The sequence below is a fragment of the Capra hircus genome, chromosome 28, assembly GCF_001704415.2.
Source record: "Capra hircus breed San Clemente chromosome 28, ASM170441v1, whole genome shotgun sequence".
In the NCBI taxonomy this organism is placed as follows: domain Eukaryota; kingdom Metazoa; phylum Chordata; class Mammalia; order Artiodactyla; family Bovidae; genus Capra; species Capra hircus.
In genome coordinates this window covers 27,502,133-27,526,539 of record NC_030835.1, presented here as the reverse complement: position 1 = coordinate 27,526,539, position 24,407 = coordinate 27,502,133, and the positions used below count along the sequence as shown (strand labels likewise).

General features: G+C 41.4%; 1 protein-coding gene across 2 annotated transcripts in view; it reads left to right on the top strand.

Annotated features, from left to right (window-relative positions):
• ARID5B (AT-rich interaction domain 5B) overlaps positions 1–24,407 on the top strand; it is a 192,181-nt gene that overhangs the window by 144,543 nt on the left and 23,231 nt on the right. Inside the window, exons 1-5 of one of the 2 annotated variants that reach the window (XM_005699069.2) lie at positions 594–1,137; positions 2,571–2,683; positions 8,885–9,089; positions 11,014–11,066; positions 20,592–20,689. In XM_005699069.2, coding sequence (XP_005699126.1) covers positions 1,134–1,137; positions 2,571–2,683; positions 8,885–9,089; positions 11,014–11,066; positions 20,592–20,689 — 473 coding nt within the window. In that variant the 5' untranslated portion in view covers positions 594–1,133. Of the gene's footprint in view, positions 1–593; positions 1,138–2,570; positions 2,684–8,884; positions 9,090–11,013; positions 11,067–20,591; positions 20,690–24,407 lie in introns of those variants that run through there. The other variant, XM_005699068.2, reaches the window with a different exon arrangement.

The following is a 24,407-nucleotide window of genomic DNA, read 5'->3' as shown; positions in this document are numbered from 1 at the left end:
AAGAATAAGCCAGCTAAAGTAGAACTAACACAATGATACCTTCCATACAGGAAGGTCAGAAAAGGAGCTCAGAGGTGAGACTAACAGAGGTATTCAAATTTGATACTTTAGGGATTGGTGGAATATACCTGAAATATCAGGGTACTTGCCTTCTGAGGAACAAAAGGCTTTTTCTCTTGATCAGAGTCTACTTAGAGCTTCAGTTTGTGTGGCCAGACTATTAGGTGCTAGCCTGTTCTAAATTTGTAATTCTCAGAATTTGCTGGGGAAGGGCATGTGCCTCTCTGGGTTCTAAGAGCAGCTCAAAGAATGGAGAAAATAGACCCGATTTGGGGGTGACTTATCGTCAGTTCCCGAAACCTCTGCCTTTATTTAAAACAGCCTGTTCAATGCGAGTTCTCTCTGTCTAAAAGGCCTTTGGGATTTGAAAGCTTTTCTGGAAGTAAATGCCTTTTAGGTTTAAATGCTTTTTGCCAAAATTGTTAGGAAGGAAAGATCATAGTAACAAGTCTTAGAACAGAGGCAGTGTTGTTTTGTTCCTTTTAATGAAATGCCCCAGACCTACCTCAAGTTGTCAGTTTCTATCAGCTCTCTGCTGGGCTATTATTTTGATAAGGGACTTGAAAGTACATCCTTCCTTCACCGTCATTAAAGTCTTAGCACTTGGGTCAGTTGTGGCAGTACTTCTGTGCTACACCGAGAGTCCTCAAATCAAAATAGTCCCCACCCTGGCTCCAGGCAGAGGGCCTCATCAGTTCATAGAAGGTGGCATCGCGCTCTGACCGGGGAGCAGGAGGTCAGGAGCCACAAAACAGGCAGGATGAAGTCACCCACCCCATTCGGGGAGGTGGAGAGAGGCGAGCCCTGCCTGCCAGTCTGGCAGCTCCAGCCAAGTCCTCGGAGCTCATCCCACACACCCCGTGCTAGTCACTGCTGTGTGTTTACATGAGTAATGGAGCTGCCGGGGGAGGGGAGTTGTAAGCAGAGCGCTGAGCCTCGCAGCTCGCATTCGGAGGGAAGCTGACATCCACACCAAGTCGAGTGGAGACTTCAGGGACGTGGGGCCGGGGAGCAGTCACATGCTGTAGCTTTCATGAGCACAGACATCATCAAGCAGATGTTTGCCGACTGGAATGGGTAATCGCCGCTTTCTCTTTGCTTGATTTTCTGTTTGTGAGTTTGTATCCCTTTGGTAATGCCAGGATCGCTTTCTGAGATGCGCTTTCAGAGAGACATTGTGGGGAGATGAGAGGAGAGCAGATTTGGGAAGCGGGGAGTCTGAGCCCTAAAACCACTTTTGAAACTTTTGCCTGATTTGAAAGGCAGCTCTGCTTTATTGTGCTTTGTCAACAGCAAGACTGTTATCCATATTAGAAAATCAAATTAGTGGGATTATTTGTGTTTGTAAGATGAGTATGATGTACAGTGTCCTAAAACCACTGGCTAACTGCATGACATAAGTAAGATTAACAACAATTAAGAGGGTTGGAGTTGTTCAGATTTCGTATGGCCATAATCATACCTTAAAGCAATAATAATTTTTTTAAAAAGTGTGGTACCTTGAAAGGGCTTAAAGAAATTGGTTGGGGTGTATTTGGTTAGTTTGAAATTCTTCAAGGGCTAGCCAGTTAGTTAGTTTGTTTTAATTTTGCTTGACTGAGTAACTGGTGAAGTTAAATGTGAAAACTCATGCCGGAGAGTCATAACAGCACTCAATAAACAGCAGCCTTTTTTTTTTTTTTTCCCTCTCCTTCTTTTATGGATCTTAAAGGGATTCAACCTCAGCATCCAAGATGAGATATAACTTTGATTTGTGTCTTGTCTGTGGCTTTTAGAAAGTATAATCTCCACGGAATCGGGCTAACTCCAGTATGATCTTTGGACGTTATTTTAAATAACCCTCAAGATCTTCATAAAATATATGTATATTGAAAAGAAAAAGAGCATACTGACTTAAATGTACCTGCCAGATGCCCTGGGATCTGAGACATGCTGGTTGCAAATACTATGTAGTAAATACATTTAGTAATATTTTTCAGATTATTGTGAATGCCTCTGTCTACAGCTCTCCCTTACTTATTTGTATCATACTTTGAGAAAGTGCTTACCTTTCCACTTTTGAAGAGAGAGGTTTTCAAATGTTACAGTACTGTGATGCCATAATGGGCTGGCATATCTCTTGTGTTTCTGAAAACAAGATACAAAACAAAACACAAAGAATGAGCCTGGCTCAGGGCTGTCTTTCAAGGCCAGTGTGTGTTTCTTGTGTAACAACAGGGAAGTGCGTTTTCCTTATTATCGTCCTTTAAAGCCGAGGGCTTCATTGTATTTACATTAATTAGATGTGTTCCAGTGTAACAGGTTAGCTTTGAGAAACATGTCCAGAAGTGCAGAGGCTATGTAGACGCAGCCCATCAGAGAGGGACGTCTCTGAAAGGAGGCTTGGCTACCGCAGATGTGTACACTTCTCAGAACAATTAGAGGGCGCCGCTGGAGTGAGTGTCTCAGTTTTTAATCAGGAAACCCACGCAAATGAAAATGCCTCTCAATTGTTCTCCATTTGTTTTCAGCGCCAAATCTTAAAGGCAGACCACGCAAAAAGAAGCCATGCCCACAAAGAAGAGACTCTTTCAGTGGTGGTAAAGATCCCAACAACAATTCCGATGGCAAATCCGTTGCCAAGGTACAGTCATTTGGTTCCCCAGTATATGGTGGTATTTGTTTCTGCTGCATCTTTTTATTTTCCCCTTTTTCTCTTTATCTGTCTGCGCCTGTGTCTTGGTGGCAGTTTTCAATTCAGAATCTGACTTTGGTATTCACAGCCCTCTGCTGTGCCTGTTCCTGCCACCCCCCCCTCCCCTGGCGGGGGTTGAGGGGGGAGCTGGGGGAGGGGGCAGTGCAGGCATTTTGATTAGTCAACAGAAAGACTTCCCACCTCCCGGCTTGGAGGGTTGGTAAAGGACAGATGATTAAGCGCCCACGTCATTGAGGCTGAGATTTCATAGTAGGTGACACAATGACATAGTTTACTCTGCTGGTATCAAAAATAGACTGGATGAACCATCCTCTTTCTGAATGTATTCATCTAAATATGCTTCAGAGATGAAAACTGGATGGAATTAGAAATGGCTAGAATGAATTTTTTTTTTCAAGTTATTTTTTTTCCACATCCCCTCTAATTGACCTTAGGATTAAAGACACGTAGCCCAGTCCTTACATGCATACATATACTTGTATAGAAATTTATATGTTTTTAAAGATCATTCGTAATGCGGAATGGAAGTCCAAATTCTAGACTCTCCTTTCAGGGCCTGGGGCCGTTTTGCCTTAGCATTCTTAGGAATCTTGCAAGTGCACGCCTGAAGAATTTAGCACCGCGAAGGGTGAAGTGTCACTTCATATTTTTAGGCTTATCTTTTTCACTTTTGTGGGCTTGGATTGTATTTCCATGATTCCGTTTACGGGGTGTTTGCGTTTAGGTGTTGTTTCTGTGCCAAAGACAGCAATAGCCCCTTTAGGACCTGAATTGAAGCCCAGAATTCAACTGACACCACATTTCCAGATCCAAGGACTAAACTTACAAAAATGGGAGCACTTTTAGTGAATCTAGAAGATCCTGATGTGGAAAACCATGACTTCAGTTCTGTGCTGGCAGTTGACTGTTTCTGTGCCATGCCCTCCACTTCTCTTCCAGTGTGAAGAAGCAAATCACAGACATCCGCATCTTATCTTCAAGCATGACTGTTTCATCAGGAAGTTCTGAGGACTTTCAAAATTGCAAAGGGTTAAAAAGATCACCTAGTAGAAATGTATATTTTCTGTCTAAAAACGAATCTATTTTTGCCTAAAGTTATTTTTGTTCTATTCCTTTGACCTTCTGCGAGTGAGTCCATGTGGATACCGAGGGTGACATTTTCTCGTAATTTGGACATCTTGGCCCTACAACTACCTATCCAGGACTTTGGCTTCTGTGATCTTGAAGGATGTCAGCGGGAACAGTTTATTCCCTATGATGTGGCTTGCAAGATACTGCAGGATGGAGCCGAGAGAGATCATAGCCCTCAGCAGAGCTTGTACTGACAACGTCTTGTGTTGGAGCCCTGCCCCATACCTCTAAGGTGATGTCCTGTGTTTATCCCAGCATGTTCTGCGCCTGAGCCCAGCAGGATGAAGCTCCTTCTCCAGTCATTGGCAGCCACCACCACGGTGTGCCTCTGGGAGCTTTACAGAACTCATACAATTGACCTGAAAGAACAGCACCTCTCCTTCCATGGAAGGCAGCTCAGGACTCATACTGGGACCCACAAAACTGAAGAGAACTGGAGGCTGTATTTGCTGCTCACCTGCTTCTTAGGAATTGGAGTCTAGCCTGGGTTTTCTAAGTGACCCTTTCCACCTGCCCTGCACCACCACTGCCATTCAGCATCTTTACAAGGAGGAGGCTCACCCTTTCATCACAGATATCACTGGTGAGTGGATGAACGTGACGCTGTAGTCAGCTCCCAGGGACCAGTCTGAACGCCTTGCTCTTCTTGGGAGTCTTGGATTACAGTCCTGCCTTGGCTGCTTCCACTGGGTCTGGAAAGACCACTTCACCTAGAAGAGAGACTGGTAGCTATGAAGTATGGCGGGCTTCTGTTGTCAGTGACGAGTGGATGCAAAGTCCCTGCAGAATAAACAAGCCACATCTGGGGCCAGGGCAACCTTGCGAAAGGCAGGTGTGTCTTCGAGTGGTCTCTTCTCAGGAAATACTACAGGAGAGGTTACAAGCCTGTGACCGTCTGATCACTTGCTGAACTGGAAGCAATGTTGCAGGCGACAGTCGGGCTTTTTAACCAAGACCTGTGTGGCTGTTTTTTTTCAGAAGTGCCTCAAACAAGACCACTTCTAACTATGGATAAGTACCAGCTTTCTGCAGCTCCATGCAGCAAAGTGCTGTCAGAGTAAGAACCCACTCAGTTTGTTGTCTGCATGGCTGGAAAAGCAGGTCAAGTTAATTTGCCTGTCGCCATCCAGAGTTTGCCCTCCTTCAGTGAGAACATGAAAACTAGCTTTGTAAGACTCTGTTTGCCAAGGGACCGAGAATTTCATGGCTTTACAATGACAGGGTCATGGAGAAGAGGCTACCAGTTCTCTGAAGATGACAAGAACATGTCCTACCCAAATCCAGGTCTGGGGCAAAAAACTTATTCACATGGTGACTTATATAAGAGAAGTCTTAGCCTGGCTCTCAAATGAAAGGCCTCCATTGATAGAAGGCAAATGACTTTTCACATCCTGTAAGCACTTTGCAGTGGCCAGGAGTACACAACAGGTGGCTTACATTCTAAAAGGACCATTGGAAAGGGAAACTGCAGTATGTTCTTTCATTGAAATCACAAACATACTTTCACTATTTTACAAATGTGATGCTTTCATTATTTTCAGTATTTTTCATCCCATTTGGTCTTAAGAACTTACCCCGGGGAATATCCTTCTTGTTTCTTGAGGAGGAACATGAGGATTTCCGAGGAAGTTAGTAGCCAAATAGAAATTAGACTCTTGTTCCTTTCCTGCTGGTTCAGCACATCCTGCTGCCTTGGTTGAAGGCTGGATTAGTTACAACTCAATCCAGTGAAAGGATGTGGTTAATATCAAATAGGTGGTGGTTCACTGCAAACGTTAAATGTGGATCCTTTAATTAGCACTTCCTCAATCACTCTGGAAACCCCAGAGCTCTTGGTGAACTCGACAAGTGTAAGGCGCCCAGGTCAGGAAAAACAGACTATAGTAATTACCTGTTAACATCAAAAGGCTGGGCTTTCTCGAGGTCTACATGAAGACTAGCTCCCGTGTAATATTTCAGTAGCTTAAAATGCTGAGACAGTTTCCGTTAAGTGTGAAAAATTGTACCAAGGAACTTGACCTGGTCCTACCCAGAAAGAGAATTATCCTCTAGAGGGCTCATGTATGTTGAGAAATGCGTGCAGTCAGTCTGTGAAGGGAAACTACTGTTTGTGTCCTACAAATCCCCCAGACTCGAGAAGGAGCTCCCTGAGGCTCAGGATGCAATTCGGAAGGCGGCAGCCAGGCTACACCTGGAGGCTTTCCTGTCGTCAGGGGTCCGATGACTCTGGGCTGGGCTCGTGTGTGCTCTCCATGCTTCCTTTTCTCTCTGGTTGCTTCTGCATGGGTGAGGCAGCTCCCTAGACACTAAGGGGCAAAGCTTATACTCCCTTAACTTCTGGTCTATTATCACTGCAAACTTAAGATTCAGCCTGATTTTATATGCAAAGCTGACATCAAGTCCTGTTTTTAAAGGGTTTATAGTGAGGGGATCTGAGTTCTAGACTCCAAGTTCTACCTGACCCTAGCCACACGCCAAAATATACCACCTCACTGAACTTCAGTTTCCTCCTCTGTAAAATGGGACTCGGGGATGCTTGTGTGAAGCCCCCGGCGATGCTCCCAGCTCACCGTGGCTACCCCATTCACACTGGTTTCTTTCCTTTGCTCGGCACACAACAGAAGGCATGGAGCTCTTTACACTCGGGAAACCACCTAGCTTTATCTTCTGCTTCTCACTTGGTAAATCACATTTCTAAGCTATAGATTTTGTAATGCTTAGTAATAAGATACACTTTTTAATTGGAAGAATGTTTTGACTCATTGGAAAAGACCCTGATGCTGGGACAGATTGAGGGCAGGAGGAGAAGAGGGCGACAGAGGATGAGATGATTGGATGGCATCATCAACTCAATAGACATGAGTCTGAACAAACTCTAGGAGATAGTGAAAGACAGGGAAGCCTGGCGTGCTGCAGTCCATGGGGTTGCAAAGAGTCAGACATGACTGAGCAGCTGGACAGTAACATTTTGACTATCAACTTAATATTTTTATGAGTGTCAGTAAAAGATAGTGTTTAAAACCATAAGTCCTTGAGTGAGACTGCCATGTCGTGCTGTGCTGAGTCACTTCAGTCGTGTCTGACTCTTTGCAACCCCATGGACTGTAGCCCACCAGGCTCTTCTGTCCATGGGATTCTCCAGGCAAGAATACTGGAGTGGGCTGAGACTGCTAGGGTTCAAGTCCCTAACTCACTACTTACTAACCTGGATGCTGGACGTGATCCTATGGTCTTGGACGTGTTACTCTTCCTCTTGTACCTCAGTTTCCCCATCTCTGATAGGAGGGTGATAATCTGCCCTGTTAGGGTCATGAGCATGAAAGGAGATGACACCAAAAAAGGGCTTAGAATAGAGCCGGACTACATAGTAAGCACTCAGAAAAAGCCAGGAAGCAATACAGATTAGAACTGGAGTGATTTTTATGATTTCAAAGAGCTGTTTAATTATAGATTTCATCGGAACTTTAGACTCAACAATCTAAAATTTGGCAGTGAAAAATGATGACAGCATAAAGTATCCCAGGATGCTCGCCTTAATCTAATGTTACAAAGTACTAAAGTTTGAAAATAACTGTAAGTAGAAATCCTACGTGGGTAAATGTTTTCATCCCATTTCCACTGCTCTTTAAAAATGAAAATCTTATCTAGAGGCCTGGTTGAATGAGTTGTGCAGGAAGTTTTATTTATTTATTTTTTTCAGGACCCATCTAGATATTAAACTGGTGTGTTCATGTGAGAGAATAAGCAATAAAGAAAACCCTTGTAGAGGAGATGTTTCCCTTTAATAAATAAGCATAGCCTTTTATGTTCTTAGTGCTTGCAAAGGAGAATCTGAATGGAAAGACAGAGAGGGGTCAGGAATCTGAAATGGAGAACCTTGTCGACTGTGTGGGACATGTTAATTCACCATATTTCCCAGGCACTCGTCCTCTCCTCGCTGATGTTAGGTCGGGAGATGTAAAGAATATTGGAACCTACTCGTTCCCCGTGGGCACACTTGAACTCGAAGCTTGACCCTTTGTACTTCCCCCTTTGACAGTTAAAACAGCTCAGCACCTTAGCATATTATTTAACAACCATCAAAGGCCTCTTGTAGAACATGGCAGTGAGGCGGAATTGTGGGGTTAGCTGCTCCATGTGGCCCATTTACCACCATTTATTTTTTAGTTCTGAAGCTTTTCACTTACTCCTCCTGGGTTTTTACTTGACCTCTACTTTTTCCTTTGTGGCCACTTAACATCTACGGGATTTTCAGAGCTGACTGAAAAGCTAGGCACCCTCATTAAAGAGGGGTGTCTGGTTTCCTATTGAGGGTGTGTCTGGGTGTCATGCTTAGATGACGGATGGCAGAGACTCTGCTGGTGCTCCCGACATCAGCCAGCATTGGCCTGTTTTTCCAGGTTGCTGGGAAGAGTTGCAACAAGATCAGTTTACTGTGAAGAAATGCACTTGCCTTTCATCTTGATCCAAAGTGCAGAACCTGGGACTCTTACTAAGAACGCAGGGTTCCTTCCATGATGACAGTAACCACTGGTACCCTTTAGGAAAATAAAGTGTCTAAAGGGACAGGAGAGTGGTCCCAGCAGATGTAAACACCGTTTCTGGTTTCACATCAACATGCTGGTAAGGAGTCTAAAAGAGGCTGGCATAGTTTGGCAAACCATGGCCCACTGGCCACCTGTTTCTATAAATAAGATGTTATTGGAACACAGCCGCATCCGTTTGTTTACATACTATGCGTGATGGCTTTTGTGTCTAGCGCTGAGTAGTTGTGACCAAGGTTGTAGTACCCCAAAGCCTACCACAGTTTCCGGCCCTTCTCACAAATTTACCGTCCGTGGTCTGTGATGCTCTAGGAGCTATTTCAGGGCCAGAATAGATTCCTGGGTCCCCCCCTTCCCACTTTGGTGGACGATGTCTCTAGCTATGTCCCTGTAGGAATCCCAGAGCTGTGCTGGATTTGACATGGCCTTTTATTTTTTTTCCCCCCTTTTCCAGGTGAAATGTGAGGCTAGGTCAGCCTTGAACAAACCGAAGAATAACCATAATAATTGTAAAAAAGTCTCCAATGAAGAGAAACCAAAGGTTGCCATTGGTGAAGAGTGTAGGGCCGACGAGCAGGCCTTCCTGGTGGCACTTTATAAATACATGAAAGAAAGAAAGACACCGATAGAACGAATACCCTATTTAGGTTTTAAACAGAGTAAGTATACTTGTTTTCATTTCTAAAATATCAAAGCTACTCAGATTCTTTGAATTGGGGGTTGGAAATTTTTGACTCAGGCTTATGTTGAAATCCTCTACCGGGGATGATACTCTGTTTATACTAAATCTACAAATCATCCAGGCCAGGAATTTCTTCCCCCTGCTTCTTTCTGCTACGTTGTTCCCTTCTGGGGCAGTTGCAGTGAGATATTTATAGGCTTGAATCCACTGATTATGACTGGAAATAGACATGTTGAAAGTTTCTCATTTTCTGTTTTGTCAATCTTGAGTGTCTGTAACGCCTTTCTTCTGAGATAATAACATGACGTAGTTTTATCAGGCACAGATGTTGCCTGTGAAAAGACAGCTTTTGAAAGGAGGACATTTAAAGATGGACAAAACAACCACAAAGAGAAAACATATTTCCTAAGCCCCAATTTGTCCAGAGATAACAAAGACATGATGACTTCAGAGAAAACAAGAAATACACAAATTTGAACTGAGGGCCCAATTTTGAATTACTTTGACATGTACATGTAAGTGTCATCATATATTTTAGAGAAGAACAGGGAACTCATGGCTGAGCAGAATTCCATATAAAGAGAAGAAACCCAGACCCTGTCCTGATTTCACAACTGAGTATATATTTTACCTCTGTCTGGATTTTGTGGCACACAAAGCGATGAGCCCCTGGTTTGCAATAGTATTTTCTCCAAATGTATCTTCTAGATTAAAACCATGTGTCATTCTGATGAAGAATGTCAAACCTGTATGTTTTACATAACAATTTACATACCTAATAGCAATTGGCACTGATTGCAAGAGAACACTCGGAGCCATTATAAACTTATATAACTACGAATGATTACAATGTTTGTCTGAAAACTGGCTGCTTGAAATAGAAGTAAAATTAATGTACTATGAACAGCTTTGTTGCATTATGCATTGGTTCAGATTAAATCAAGGCTGAGGCAGGCCTCTTGATAGCTTTGAAATAGTGCAAGGTTCAGTGAGGCTTTTTGAAAGTGTTGTGTCACAGAGCCTTTTTTTTTTTTTTAATTCTTCATTTCCTTTACCAAAGAATTACTTGAAGTTCAATTTTCCCCTCTTATGAAAGAATCAAATCCTCAGCAGTCCCATTCCATGGTATTTAGTAGAAATGAACAGGGTTACCAGTAATTCGGCATAGATAATTAATAGCATAAACATATGCACGCCCTGTGAAGAGAAATTTGTTTTTAAAAATACGTATTTGCACCATCACACAGGCAAGTAAGTTAGGGGATGAGGTGGGCACATTTCTCAGTTCCTTTGGGAATGAACAGTCTTCCTTTCCTTTGATTTGTTGTATCACCGCACCCTCAAGGGTGACTGACTTATTTACCTGCTCAGTGCAAGGCACCATGTGATACTGAAATATGCTATGGAGCTTTTAATATACTGCTGCCATCAGAAATTCTGTTAAGGTAATCATATATTAAAGTGGTTGGTATTTATTGATTATGGAGAGTTCTTCTCTGAAGGAGGCATTACATATTACTGTTTAATCAATGGCTTCTTTCTAAGGGTCCTACAAGACAACCCCTGTTTTGAAATCCCATGCTTTTCTCAAGGAGGCTGTAACGTAGCTTCCCTTGGTCTGCTGATGGCAACAGGGCTAAAAATTGTGTTGTCCTTTATCCTAAAAGTAGAACTGTTTCTGTATTTGTGACTGTTTCTTAAGAAATATTTTAAGTGGTACTAATATACCCTGTTGTTGAATACCCACTGGCAAATTGTTTCCCAAGAACTTAGCTCTCTGGGTTACGTTAATATTTCTTTTTATTTCTCTTTCTCATTGAAAAAACAAAATGTTTTAATTGACATTTCTTGGAAATATGTTAATGCAATGCTTATCTAAATACTTATTGTCCCTCTAACAGTTAACCTTTGGACTATGTTTCAAGCTGCTCAAAAACTGGGAGGATATGAAACAGTAAGTGTTTAAGCAACTTAAATGAAATAATTTTGTAATCTAACTCCCCCTACCCCCACCCTGCTTTGACCAAAATGGAGAAAATGCAAACATGACCATCACTGACTGCCTTTTCAAATGGCTGTACACTTTTGGGGGTTTATTGGGCCGCTTTTGGAAGCAGTCCCAATTAGTTCCAGGTTTGGCAAAATTGTAAACTTGTCGTAAAAACTACAAGTGGAAAACATATGTAACTCTCCCCTGTCAGGGAAATTAGTTAGGTCTGTAATTTTTTCCCATGTTGAGAAAGGGCTATTATTGTACAACAAGCCAAGATTGCATAAAAGAAATTTCCCTTGGCAACATACCTGACATCTGTTCATGTCTAATATGGGAAATGTATTAAAGGCTTTCAAAAGTAATCAGTATTGGCCATTAAGGAATAGAATGCAGCAGAATCTCCTCTCATTCTAGAGCAGAGAAGCTTTATTAGACAAGGGTCAGTGCTGCATAAACAGGAAGTTATCAAACTTACTCAGAACAGGCTCTGACACTCTTTATCAGCTAATTCTAACTGACAGGAACGGGTTATTTTTAGCTTACAGGAAAATTTGATGGCCACGGATTTTTACAGCATGAATTTTGAACCGATAAAATGTTAGAGCAACAGACTCAGATTAGAATCTTGAAGAGAAGAAGAAAGAGCTGCGCTAATGTAGCATACAGAGATGACATCTGTAATAAAATCAAGTGACATAGGAAGATGTCATCATTGGAAAGATTTTCTCCTCCACGTAGTGATCAGATTGAGTTGTGCAGTTTCTTCTACAACTGAAGACAGTATTATTATTTTTTTCTTTACAGAGGAACCTGGGGTATATCTCTATATCAGAGTAATGATGGCAGAGACAGAAAGTCAAGAAAATGAAACTCATTTTAACCCAAAATAATAACTAGTGTTTCTCGCCAGATATAGCATTTTATTCCACAAACTAATATGAGGGTTTGATGTCAGGGGCTTGGGATGGGAAAAAGATGGCAAGCAATATGTGAGTCAGATAATCTATTATTATTTAATCTATTGATTAATCTGGTATTAATCTATAATTAATAACCTGGTATTCTAAGAATTCTTTGTGAGTCTATATGCATGAAAATGTTTACTATATAGATAATACATGTTTATAAGGAAATCAGATACTTATATGAACTATGTTTAAACATGTATTTCATAGATATAATTTGCTTAAAATTTCTGTTTTACTGAGTGCCCTACTGAAAAATAAATAATGTAGTTTTTCACTTGGTTGGATCTGTTGATAAGGCGGGGAGATTTACTCCTTCCCACTGTGGCTCATAGTTTTGTAAAATCTTGAGCTAATTATAGCTTTCATGCATGTGAAAAAGATGATAACTTATTCAGTGTTAGTCTCATAAATTTAGCAGTCCACCCCATAGCCTAGACTTTAAGTCTAACCTTTAATGTTCAGAATAGGAATACACATTCTTATGAACTCTGACTGCAGATAGTTACATGATATTGCACAACATTATGAAATGTCTTTTCAAACCCAGGAATTTTTTTGTTATTCACTGATAGGGAGAGAGCCAGCAAATTTCACTGAATCAGTTTTTCCTGCTTTTGTATCTTATGTATTTGCACCAGAATTTTGTTTTTTCTTTTTAACAAGCAACCGCAGACTGGTGTAGAAAATATAAAAGAAACTTCTGATGACTTTCAAGGCATTTGCAGTACTCTTTGAACAAACAGTGATTATTCTTCTGTTGAATGAATGACTGAATGAGCACACAATCAGCAGATCACCCGACCACATATTTATTGAGCATCTTACAAGTATAATATGTAGTGTTAGACACTCTGGGGGACATAAAAATATTTAGGCTAGGGGTTCCAGTTGCTTACCACCCAGGAAAGGCATCAGCTGTAAGACAGAGTGGGAGAAGGTCAGTTGTGCTGTTTGGGTAAAGTACTTCCTCATTTAGAGATGAGGAAGAAAGACTTACAGGTCTGATGCCTCTTGAGCAGAATATTGGAGAATGGATGGACTTTAGATGTGAAAGATTATGGTTGTCTAAGGATGAGACAATCAAATGGGGAAACAAACTATGTAGGTAGAATGAAGTTGGGTATAGCAAGTTTGAGTAACTTAGAGTCATTAGGTGGCTGGGACAGATGACCATGAAGGGGAATTCAGGGGAAGGATGGAGCCTAGGGAAGGAGGTCCTTGGATGCTGGCAGTGAGGGGCTGGGACCATGAAGACTGACCACAAGTTAAGTGTTAAGTTTTGCCGCCTCTATTGCCTGCACTGTATCGTGCTAGACAGGGTGGAGAGAAAGACTGGGCTGGGAAACATGGAAGACCAGATTGGCATCTGCTTTCCATCTGGTTATGAGCTTCACATCTCTTGAGCCAAGCCTCAAAGGGGACTGGTGACCTGTGGGGCTGTCCTTTTCCTCCTTTCATCTCTACCTCACCCTTCAGCTCCTTCATCCTATGTTGGGTACCTGCATTCTTCACAATAGGCCACATTTTTCTATCTCATCTCAAGCAGTGAATCTGTGTGACTGTCTCACTATTAAATCTATATTTGAGGCCATAAACTGAATAAAACCAACTGGTGGGATTTTTTTTTCCCTTCCTTTTTTCTTTCCTTCTTTTCCTCCTTCCTTTCTGAAAACTACCTCATACTACCTGTTGACCTTGCAGGCCCTTGAGTTTGCCACTCTGATTTTACCTTAAAGCTTTTGAATCTCTGAAGTATAGAAAACATTTTTCTTTAGTATATTTTGACTAGTAAAATTGTGAGATGTTCAGTGAGGATTCAGTTTTGAAGTCAGTCCAGGAGATATATTAATAATATCCAAAGTCTGAGGACTTAAGTTGTCATCACAGCCTTACTAGAGGATACTTATCTGTGAGATCATCTGATATCAGAAGCAAGTGTAGACTTGTCATTTAGAGCTCAAAAGAGATCTTGGAATCTTCTAGATCAGTGGTTCCCAGAGGCTACTCAAGAACTGCAGCTCAAATTTTCAATGGGGAGTTTTAAAGTGTATTTGAGAATCCTTTAAAAAAAAAAAAAAAAACTGCCCAGATTCTGTTAATTCAAAGCTAATGGTAACGATGATTATTATTAAACTTATTAAGCTTCAAAATGAGGCCCCCATCTAAGTATCAAAGATTAGAAGGTTGTCTTCAGGGTATTACTAAATAAACACGATAAACATGCCAGAATATTAACATTCCTTGGCTCAAAAGCAGCACAAAGTTTCCAACGATTATTTTTCCATTTGGTAAAGTGGCAATCTAAATTGGGACTCGATGAGCTATTTTCATTTTGAATAAATAAAAGTGTAGCCCCCTCACATTTTTAGTTTTCATGAATTGGCCTTTGTGCAGAAAAAGATCCTTGCCCTGCTCCATATATGGAAACTGAGGCACAAGGAGATGAAATGAGTTGAATGGGGGTCATCCTGGCATTCTTTCAAATTTTGAACTGCTGAGAATTTCATGCACAATTATCTCAACCTCTGTAACATCATCACTAGGAGGAAGAGATTTATAAATTCTTTGTGCTTTGCATCCTCAGCAGTCTCTTATGTATATTTTTATGTATTGGGGGTGATGCTTTGGGGAAAGAAGAGATCTAATAATACCTTCATTGGGAGCATCTTTCAGTCATTTCTTTGAACTTAACATGAACCTTACCTGATATACCGACTAACTAGTTGAGATTTTCTGATTCTTGAGAAAAATGTGTGACCTTAGAAGATGGGTCAAGAAGTCTGGAACATGTAAATACTCAGTAATAGTAAAAACTTGCAAGTTTAAAATCTGTAGATGTACTTCTTCTGCTGTTAACTTGTGATTGGATAAAGAGATCTCTCTGGAATTCTTTCTGGTTATAAGAAGAGGCCATTTTAATTGGCTTGTTTTTGTTTGTGGTTATAAACTATTCCAAACCTTCTGGTTTGAATTGCGGATTATGGATTATTTCAGTTTAGTCCTTCACAGCCCTCAAATTGAATTTTTTTTTTTTAAAAGAGCAGAAGTTCTATTTTAAGCCTTTATAGCATTCAACTAATAGCTGTGTTCTGTTCTCTTGGCCTCTTCTGCCTTTGCTAGATATATATATCGTGTCTCTGCATCCCTAGGTTTAGAGATCATAAATGTATTGAATGGATTTCCTAAAGCACATCATCTTGGCATTTTGATTGGTTGGCAATGAGACCTCTTCTTTAACAATCATATATCTGATTTTTCCAAATATTTGAGAGTCTGGGTCACCTACAGTGGAGGAGGCAGAACTGAATAAAGTTTTGCTGATGAGCTAAGAAGGTCTTCACTTCAGCGTCTGGTCAAGTAGTTAAGTCTTGCAGAGTAGCTTGGGGTATTACCAGGATGCGGCATGTTGACGGTGGTTTGCTAAAGTGATTTCCATTTGGCTAAACATCTGATGGCAAGCCAGAGGCAATATTTGGAGAGAGGTAGAGTTGGGAAATGGGTTGAGTAAATCTTATCCTAGAGGCAGAGGACCACGCAAGAGCAAGTGTGTTGCCTTCTAAGAATGCCAGCTCGCAGTCCCGCCTCTCCCCAGGGGTGAGACAGGACCACTATTTCACAACTGGAAGAAGCCACTTGTCTTCTTGCTGGAAGGATTAGGCCTTGACATCAGATTCTGGCTTTGACATCATTTCAAGACATCCTCTGAATCTAACCCTGGTTCTCTGGACAGACAAAGCCTCTTGCTTAATTCAGAATTCTCAAGGCCAAAGATGATGTCATGTAGCTTTGAAAGGCTCCAGTTCCTGGAGTACTACCAGGAAAAAAAAGTCATCTTCCTTGAATTCAGTCCGCCCTCAAGGTGTCCTGAGCAAAAAGGCTGCTTCTCAAAACAGCCCGCGCAACACTGCTCACAGGCAAACTCTCCTTTGACTTCCTAACCGCATCCTGCACACTCTTACAAAGCCATGCCATAGTGGGAACCCTGTTGTCCCAAAAGTTTTCCAATGACTTTCCTCACCAGGCCACAAAATACCAAAATTATTTCATCCCAGTGACTCCAAAGGTGGGAAAATCAAGGCTCCAAGACTGTTTGGGGTTAAAATATTTTTCCAGTTTTTTTTTTTTTTTTTTTTAAGTAACAGAACATTTTCATCAGACAAAATTAGAGGAAGGACAGATTCCTTTCCTACTCACTGGGTCCATTTTCTTCTCAAGGACTGGCATTGTTGAGAGTTAGTTTCAGGCAACTTTTCAAACACCACCTGAATTCTGAAGAGAGTTTGAAAACCACTTTCCGGTCTGCCCTCTGTATCTGTGGGTTCCACATCTGAAAATTCAACCAATCTTTGATCAGAAAAAAAAAAAAAATCCCAGAAAGTTCCAAAAAGCAAAACTTGAATTTGTCAAGCACTGGCAACTATTTATACAGCATTTACATGGTATTTCGTGTTATAGCTTATCTAGAGATGATTCAGAGTACACAAAAGGATGTACATAGGTTATGTGCAAATTTTATATGAGACTTGAGCATTCATGAATTTTGGTATCCACGGGGAGCAGGGGGCGAGGTCCTTGGAAACAGGGGGGATAACTGTTTATAAGGAATGAGAACTTTGTGAATATGACAGGTGTAGAGTGCGTTTCACAGTTTCTTGGGTCTTATCCGCACTAAGGAGGGAAGTAACCATCAAGTGCCTTCAAAGTGAGGTTAAGTTTCATATGCACCTAGACTGGCTTTCTTGGCTGTGGTCTGCTTGGTTTTTCATCTCGCTTTATGGTTAAATCATAAGGGATTGTGATTTCTGCGAGATTGTGAACCCTTAAAAGCAGTAGCATTTCTCTCTTTTTATGCTATTTCCCACCCTCAGCCCTCCAGCCTCTCCTTCCACCTCTGCCTCTGTACCCGGTACGGGCCCTAGAACAGCAGCAACAGAAGGCACGGTCAGGAATCCCTACTGTCTGAGTGAGGCCCTTGCGGGGGGCACAGGGGAAGCACAGTGCAAGAGAAGTCACCGCGTGGATGGAGTTTTCCTTTAGGAAGTAGCGAGCCAGAGATCTTTGTATCCTTAAAAACCTAAAATAATGGGTCAGGTTGAAACATGAACATGACTGGGAAGCCTGAGGCTTCATGAACAGTTGATCAAACTGACTCCGCAGCTAGATCAAACTTTCCAGCTGAACGGGGCTGGGGGCCAGATACCAGGAGGCAGACGCTGCTCCTACCCCTAGATGGGTTTAAAGCTTACACCCATGCAGGGAGGACGGCAGAATAAGAACCCTGAGCAAATGCACGCCTAGGCATGACGAAAGCACAAGTGAGAACGGAAGGCACACGTACCCAGGTGGGGGTATGGTGCCCAGGGCTGTCCTGGAAGGAGGGCTCTGCGACCCCCTGTAGGTTTGGACAAGGCGAGGATTGAGACATTTCATGCTGTAGAGCCTATGGTCAGCGTTTGAATTAAAAGTGCATCTGGGCACAAAAAAAGAGAGAGAGAGATGTATACCCAGGAGACCTGTGTACTTAAAAGCATTTAGCAGTTGGAAAGAGCACATTTTATGACTTTCCTGTGGAAAGAAAATATCTCAAAATGGCCTGATTCATCTAGGCTGGCCAGTGGAAGCTCAGTAAACAGAGAGCCCAGTTCCTTGAAGGCCCAGCCCTTGTCTTTTCTCTACTGGTTAAAAAAAAAGAAAAAAACCAACTGTATTTAAACAGCAGAATCTGCTAGTAGGGGGCTAACACAGACCTCTAGCCAGCTGTACAGGGCTTATTAACGCCGAATGGTGACTGATGCTGGCTTCCTGCTGCCACAGTTTCAGTCCTAGCGTGAGGAAGACTTTGTTTTTGTTCCTTTTGATAATTCATTATTTGTTCTCAAAGAAGTTTTATCATTTCTGTGATAGGCAAGTGTTTAACAGGGCATACCTCAGTATGGATGATAGATTGTGGGTGGGGAGCATGGCCAGTTTCCACACATATCCCTGTCAGCAGTGGTCTCTTATTCACTATATTTTTCACAATTAGTATTCCTTTGTCTATAAATTTGGTCATGTGTTGATTTTTGGAATCTGCCACTAGGATGCAGGCATCTCAGGTGTTGGGTTTGCACTGCGGCCACCCAGCTGCTGGCACAGTACCCAACAAATGGGAGATGTTCAATAAATGTTTGGTGAGTGAATGCATGGGTGAATAGACAGATTCTGATCAAATTGGGACTTATCCATGATTTAATGGTGAATCTCTGTTCGTAGAGGCACAAGTGGGCAGGGTGGCAGCAACCACAGTTCTAACAGACACTTAAAGAGAGGAACATCTCAGAGAGCTATTAACCCAACCCCCTGCCTTAGATTCTTGGTGACCTCCTAGCTGTGCTATTTTCCCACTACTGAGAGTTTCAGAATTTGTAGCAAAAGCAACGGGTCCCACAGTTATCTCCCTCCTTTGAAGCAAAAGGTCCCTGGAGTTCTGTATTATCACCCTGGTGCGCCATTCACCAGGTCATTCTGATATGGAGGCTGCTTTGACGTAGTGGAAAAAAGTCTGCTCTTGTGACCAAAAGACATTGGTATGACTCCTGGCATTCCCACTCTGCTGCTGTGTGTCCTTAGATAAATCATGCAACCTCTCTGAGACTTGTTTCCTTTGTCTGTGAATGAGATTCCTATATGCTGCCTCACAGGCTGATAGGATTAAATGATATCGTGGATGTGAAAACTCTTTACAAAGTAGAAAGTACAGCACACTCATAGATACGAGAATGACAGGAGTGATTATTTCTTCTAAAGTGACTATAGGAACACACAGTCTTGTTTTCTAGCCCTGCAGGGCTCCCCAGAACTGACACCTCATCTGAGGCAGGGAAATAGGGAGAAGTGTTTCAAGGGCCTCCGTATTCTAAGAGCTTTGAGGAACAATGTAGATAGGTGGAAGAAGGCTATCCTGTTTCTTCTGTACACAGGTCTAGAATAGACCAACCTGTAACTGTATTATTTAAAAGGTTGGAGGGAGACTGAAACTAAATATAAAATAATAACCAAAATATGTATTTTGAGTATTTTTAAAGGGCCTTGAAAACATTCATTATTATAATCTAAACCAAGCTACAAATACAGGAGGATTTTTAGTTATACCTGCTAGTAGACGTAAGAGGTGGTTCAGTCTAATGAGAACTGTTGAAACAAATTGATTTAAGAATGTTTCATGGGAAAGTGAACAATGCGCAACTCACATCGTCCCGAGGTCCTACTTGGGCCTGTTAAGAAGGGCTTATGGAAATGAAGGGGTTCTTTTTATTTGAAATGGGTACCACTTAACCTATAATATTTAACCACCCTTTTCCTCCTTAGTTCACAATTATGGAGCCCCTGGTTACACACTGAGGTGTTTTGTTTTTTTTTCACGCCTCTAGCCCTAAGTGAACTCCACTGTCAGCTCTGCGGTGTTTTTCGAAAGATGCCTCCTGTTCTGCTTGTTTAAATGCCACGCCCAGCTCCCTACACATTCCAATAACAAGAGTTTTCCCGGAGCTCTGTTTGGAAACGTTCACAAGGATCTCAGAACTTGTTCTCTCTCTCCAGTTTCAAGGAAACACTGGATTGCTCATATGTAGTAGATGACGTGGTTTCCCCAAAGTAATCATTTGCCAGATCATACATCTGTTATTTTGTTAAAATCTTAATTTATATATAAAAATAAAATTAAAGAAAAACAAGACCATAGTATGCCTTTCAGTGTATTACAAGCTGTTTGCTTTTATTCACCCAACTCAGTGAAATACGGACCTTACATTTTAACCTTGGAATATGTTAATTTGCATAGGGTTTCATCAATATCTCATTTTCCTGACCTGAGTGAAGAAAAAGAAACAGCTTGTGACATAAGACAGTTTAACATGTTGGTTTTGTTCTGGTGGTTAGCACAACTGGCATAAAAATACAGCCTGAGAGGACTAGAAATTTCATAACCAACTTGATCATTTTAATTAATTTGTACAGTAATTTAAGTAGGTAACACATCACAATAGTTCAAAAATCAGAAGATACAGAAGTACGTTTTATGGAAATTCTGTGTTTACCTGTGTACTCAGCCACCCATTACCATATCCCTCAAGTAACCAGTATTAATTCTGATTCATTTAAATGGATATACTAAGACATATTTTAGCTGAAATCTATATTTTGATGCTTTAATCACATTACATAAAGGAACAGAGTATGCATTTGGGACCTTGTGGGCAAATAACTACATGAATATCCAGGGAGATATCTTTGGTAAACATGCTGTAAAGGTAACAAAGTACAGAGCCCAAAGCAGAATTCCACTTTTACTGTAAAGAAGGCGCAAAAGCGAGATCTTCCTGGAAGCCCATGCATCTCCCCACAGACCCATTTGGACTTCTCTGTTTCTGGGTTGCCAGGACAGACTGTTGTTCTCTTCTGACTGTTGCATATGTATTGAATCCTGGCGCTGCAAACCTCTTATGATGCAAGACTGAATTCCTCACTGCCACTTTTCCAGATAACCGCCCGCCGTCAGTGGAAGCATATCTATGATGAGCTAGGTGGTAATCCTGGGAGCACCAGCGCCGCCACTTGTACCCGCAGGCATTATGAAAGGTAAGACACCCTTTCTTGGAAAAGTCATTGCTTAATGGAAAGTGTGTTAATTCCAAGTTAACGGGTCAAGGATAAGACCTTTGAGGAAACAGGAAATATCCCTGGCATTTTACTTTGCATACTGCCTTGTGATTTTTAGGGGACCTGGCTTTCTCTGGTTACAGGAGCTAATAGAATTAGATGCTCTCCTAGTTTGGTTTTATCCTATAACCCTGTCTGACAATACTGATACTTCCCCCGCACCACAAGCATGGATTATTCAGTATATTCTGTGTACTCCGTAGGTTCATTCACTATGAGAACTTTCAGCTTCTGGAAAACAGGTCTGCGGTATTACTGTGGAGTTGCCATGTAACTGTATTAGCATAGAAATGTATTAATGTTGAAAGTACTAATATTGAACAGTAAGTATTTCTTTAATAAGAAAATTGGTCCTAGATAAGACCTGTTGTCTTTTTTCCCCATCTTGGTGTTTTTCCTCTGTGCTTTTGACCCAGGAAATCCTTTCTTGCCAAGCTCTGTGTAGTTTGGTTTTCTAATAATTTCAGCTTCTTTCAGAAAGGTGATGATGATAATGCAAATAAATGCCAAATTAGCGTACTGAGGGTTGTATCCATGGGAATTTTCCCCTTTGCATTAGGACTGTGTGCCCCACAAAACTGAAGACCAGTTAGGGTAAATCATGTGTTATCATTGGTCTGTGTCTTTAGTCCATACTTGTTTAGGTCATACCAATGTCCTTATCACTGGCATATCTCTGCAGAAGTCCAGACAGACTCAGCTTCTTGGTTTCACATTCAGAGCTTGTGAGATCCAAGTAGAGGTGTCTCTGTGTGTTTTTCATAATGGCCATGGATGGGATGAAGTCAAGACACAGCTGAGCAAATGGGCCATATAGCTTGCTCCTTTGAAAAGTACAACACAAGTGGTAAATTGATGGTTGCTCTTCATATCATCAGTTACCATCCCAGCTTCAAACCACATGCTTAACACCCATCTTTGGATCACACAAATGCATCTTCAGATAATGTCACGTCACATACCAACTCTTAGTCATATTTCGAGTCCAATTGTATCTTTATCTGCACTGCACTTTACAGAGTCCCTTTTCATATGGCCATTTGGTGAAACTTACAAGGTTTTTATAGGTATAATAAATTAAGTTGGGTTTAGAACCCTATGAAAAAGCCTCACAAAGTATTCCCAAGAAACTGCTTTATTTGACAGTGTTATAATCCAGAAAGTTTTTTTTTAATTGATGATGGAAATTACTATTCTTCATAGCATTGTTGCAGTATGCTGCAGTGAATGTTTTTTTTAAGTGAGTGTATTTCTCCCACTATTTAATACCAAAGACCACACTGTCGCTGTTGGTGGCGGGTACAGCAGTGAACTTCTACTACAAAAGGCACTGGCATCTGGGGTGAGTGTTCTGTAAGTGGCATTTGAGGCGTCAGAGTCCTCTTGTTTGGATTATGAGTCAAAGCTTTAATCAAAACGTTTTCATTAGAAACACTGTCTCTACTTTCAGTTTTTATTATGATAGTGAACCTCCCTTAGCTTCATGTGCAAATGTCCCTAACATGTGGCCCATCACACTTAAAGAACCAGATAGTGATTAAAATTTGAGAAAGGAGTGTTATCTCAGCTGTGAGCTAGCTCACCTCATTGGAGTGAAAAAGTAAGCAAATGTATCACAAAGCGTCACATGGTCAAATAACAGATAAGGTTTGGGATAGAAAAAGGCTTGGATTTAGTAGCAGCAGGTACATGTGTATGGTTGTGTGTTTAATTTACTCAAGCGGTTGTGTGTATAAAAATAGCTTCCATCTCAAACGCCAAGATACGTTCTTTTGAAGGTTGTGTACTTTGTTTTATGATTTACCTCTTCCTGGAGGAGCAGAATCCCACATGCCTGCAGTCAGTCAAAATGGAAAATTCTAATAGAAGTACCTCCAACTTGAGCAACTAAAAAGCATTATTAAAGATTTTTAGAGATTTTTCTTCTCTCATTCTTGGGAGCAAAATTCATAAAGTTTTGGTCTCCCACTGGAATAAAGTTTTTGAAAAGCTATGTCAGTTACTCTTCGAAATCTGGAATTTTCTTTGGTCATTGTTATCAGTCAGGACCCAGGGAAGAAAATAAAAATTCACACTTAAGTATTCAACAAAGAGAACTATAGGGAATTGCCTAAACAGCTGTGGTGTGAAGCAGTCCACTCACACAGAGGCATTAACCATAGGTTTCCTAGGATTGAGAGAATAAAGAGCTTATGTTATCACCACCCGGAAGTTGGGACAGTGGTCTCAGCAGACTGGGGTTCAGATCCCTCACAGGTAGAGGCACCCAGTGAGTGCTGGTGCTTCAGGAGCTCAAGGAGGGCACTGTGGAGCTGCATGCAGACGGCTGGTGCCAGACCATCTCAGAGGACACTGTTCAGGGACAGTGGAAAGAAGCAAGAGGCCGGAACCAGCAGCCGCTGCTAAGTTCCTGCTGGCTTGGCAGTGAAAGGAAGGGCAAGCAAAATGGGAGGCAGTCCCTTCTCCCTTGCCCTGGCCTGCTAGGGCCATTTGCAGAACCCCAATAGGAAGGTGTCCTGACATTAAGGTGACATTAAGGTGACATTAAGGTGTCATTCATATAATTTTTAAAAAATTCTATTCATAAGTGATCTGTGTTTTTCTGATTCACTTAGTTTGGTCATCTCTAGGTCCTGACAAAAAGGACTTGGAATTCGTGTTGTCCCAATCCCAGTATCACCAAGCAGAGTGCAGAAGAGTGGGTTTGGAGCTGCGAGACAGCAGTCAGCTACATCGGGGGGCACACGACACCCCAACATAGAAATCACTGTGCAGAACCCGAAACCCAGGTTAGAGTGGCTGTTGCAGGGTGATTAGCAAGGTCATCATCCCGGTTCCTGGCATTTTCTTTTATTTAATTTTTATTTTATATTGGAGTATAGTTGATTACAAAGTTATTAGTTCCTGGTGTATAGCTAAGTGATTCAGTTAAACATATACGTGTGTCCATTCTTTTTCAGATTCTTTTCCTGTATAGGTTACTACAGAATATTGAGTAGAGTTCCTTATGCCATACAGCAGGTCCTTTTGATTATCTATTTTATATATAGTAGTATGTATAATTTAATCCCAAACTCCTAATTTATCCCTTCTCCCACAGTTCCCTTTGGAACCATAAGTTTGTTTTCGAAATCTGTGTCTGTTTTGTAAGTTCATTCATATAATTTTTAAAAAATTCTATTCATAAGTGATCTGTCTTTTTCTGATTCACTTAGTTTGGTCATCTCTAGGTCCATTCATGTTGCTGCAAATGGTATTATTTCCGTCTTTCTGAGTAATATTCCATCGTATGTATGTACCGCATTTTCTTTATCCATTGCTCTGTGGACGGACATTTAGGTGGCATCCATGTCTTGACTGTTAACAGTGCTGCAGTGAATATTGGGGGTGCATGTATCTTTTCAGATTACGGTTTTCTCCAGATACATGCCCAGGAGTGGGGTTACTGGGTCATATGAGAATTCTTAGTTTTTAAAGGAACCTCCATACCATTGTCTGTAGTGGCTGCACCAGTTTACATTTATTTCCACCAGCAGGTGGGAGAGTCCCCCTTTCTCCTAACTCTCTCCAGTATTTGTCATTTGTAGACTTTTTTGATGATGGCGTTCTGACTCGTATAAAGTGATACCTCACTGTA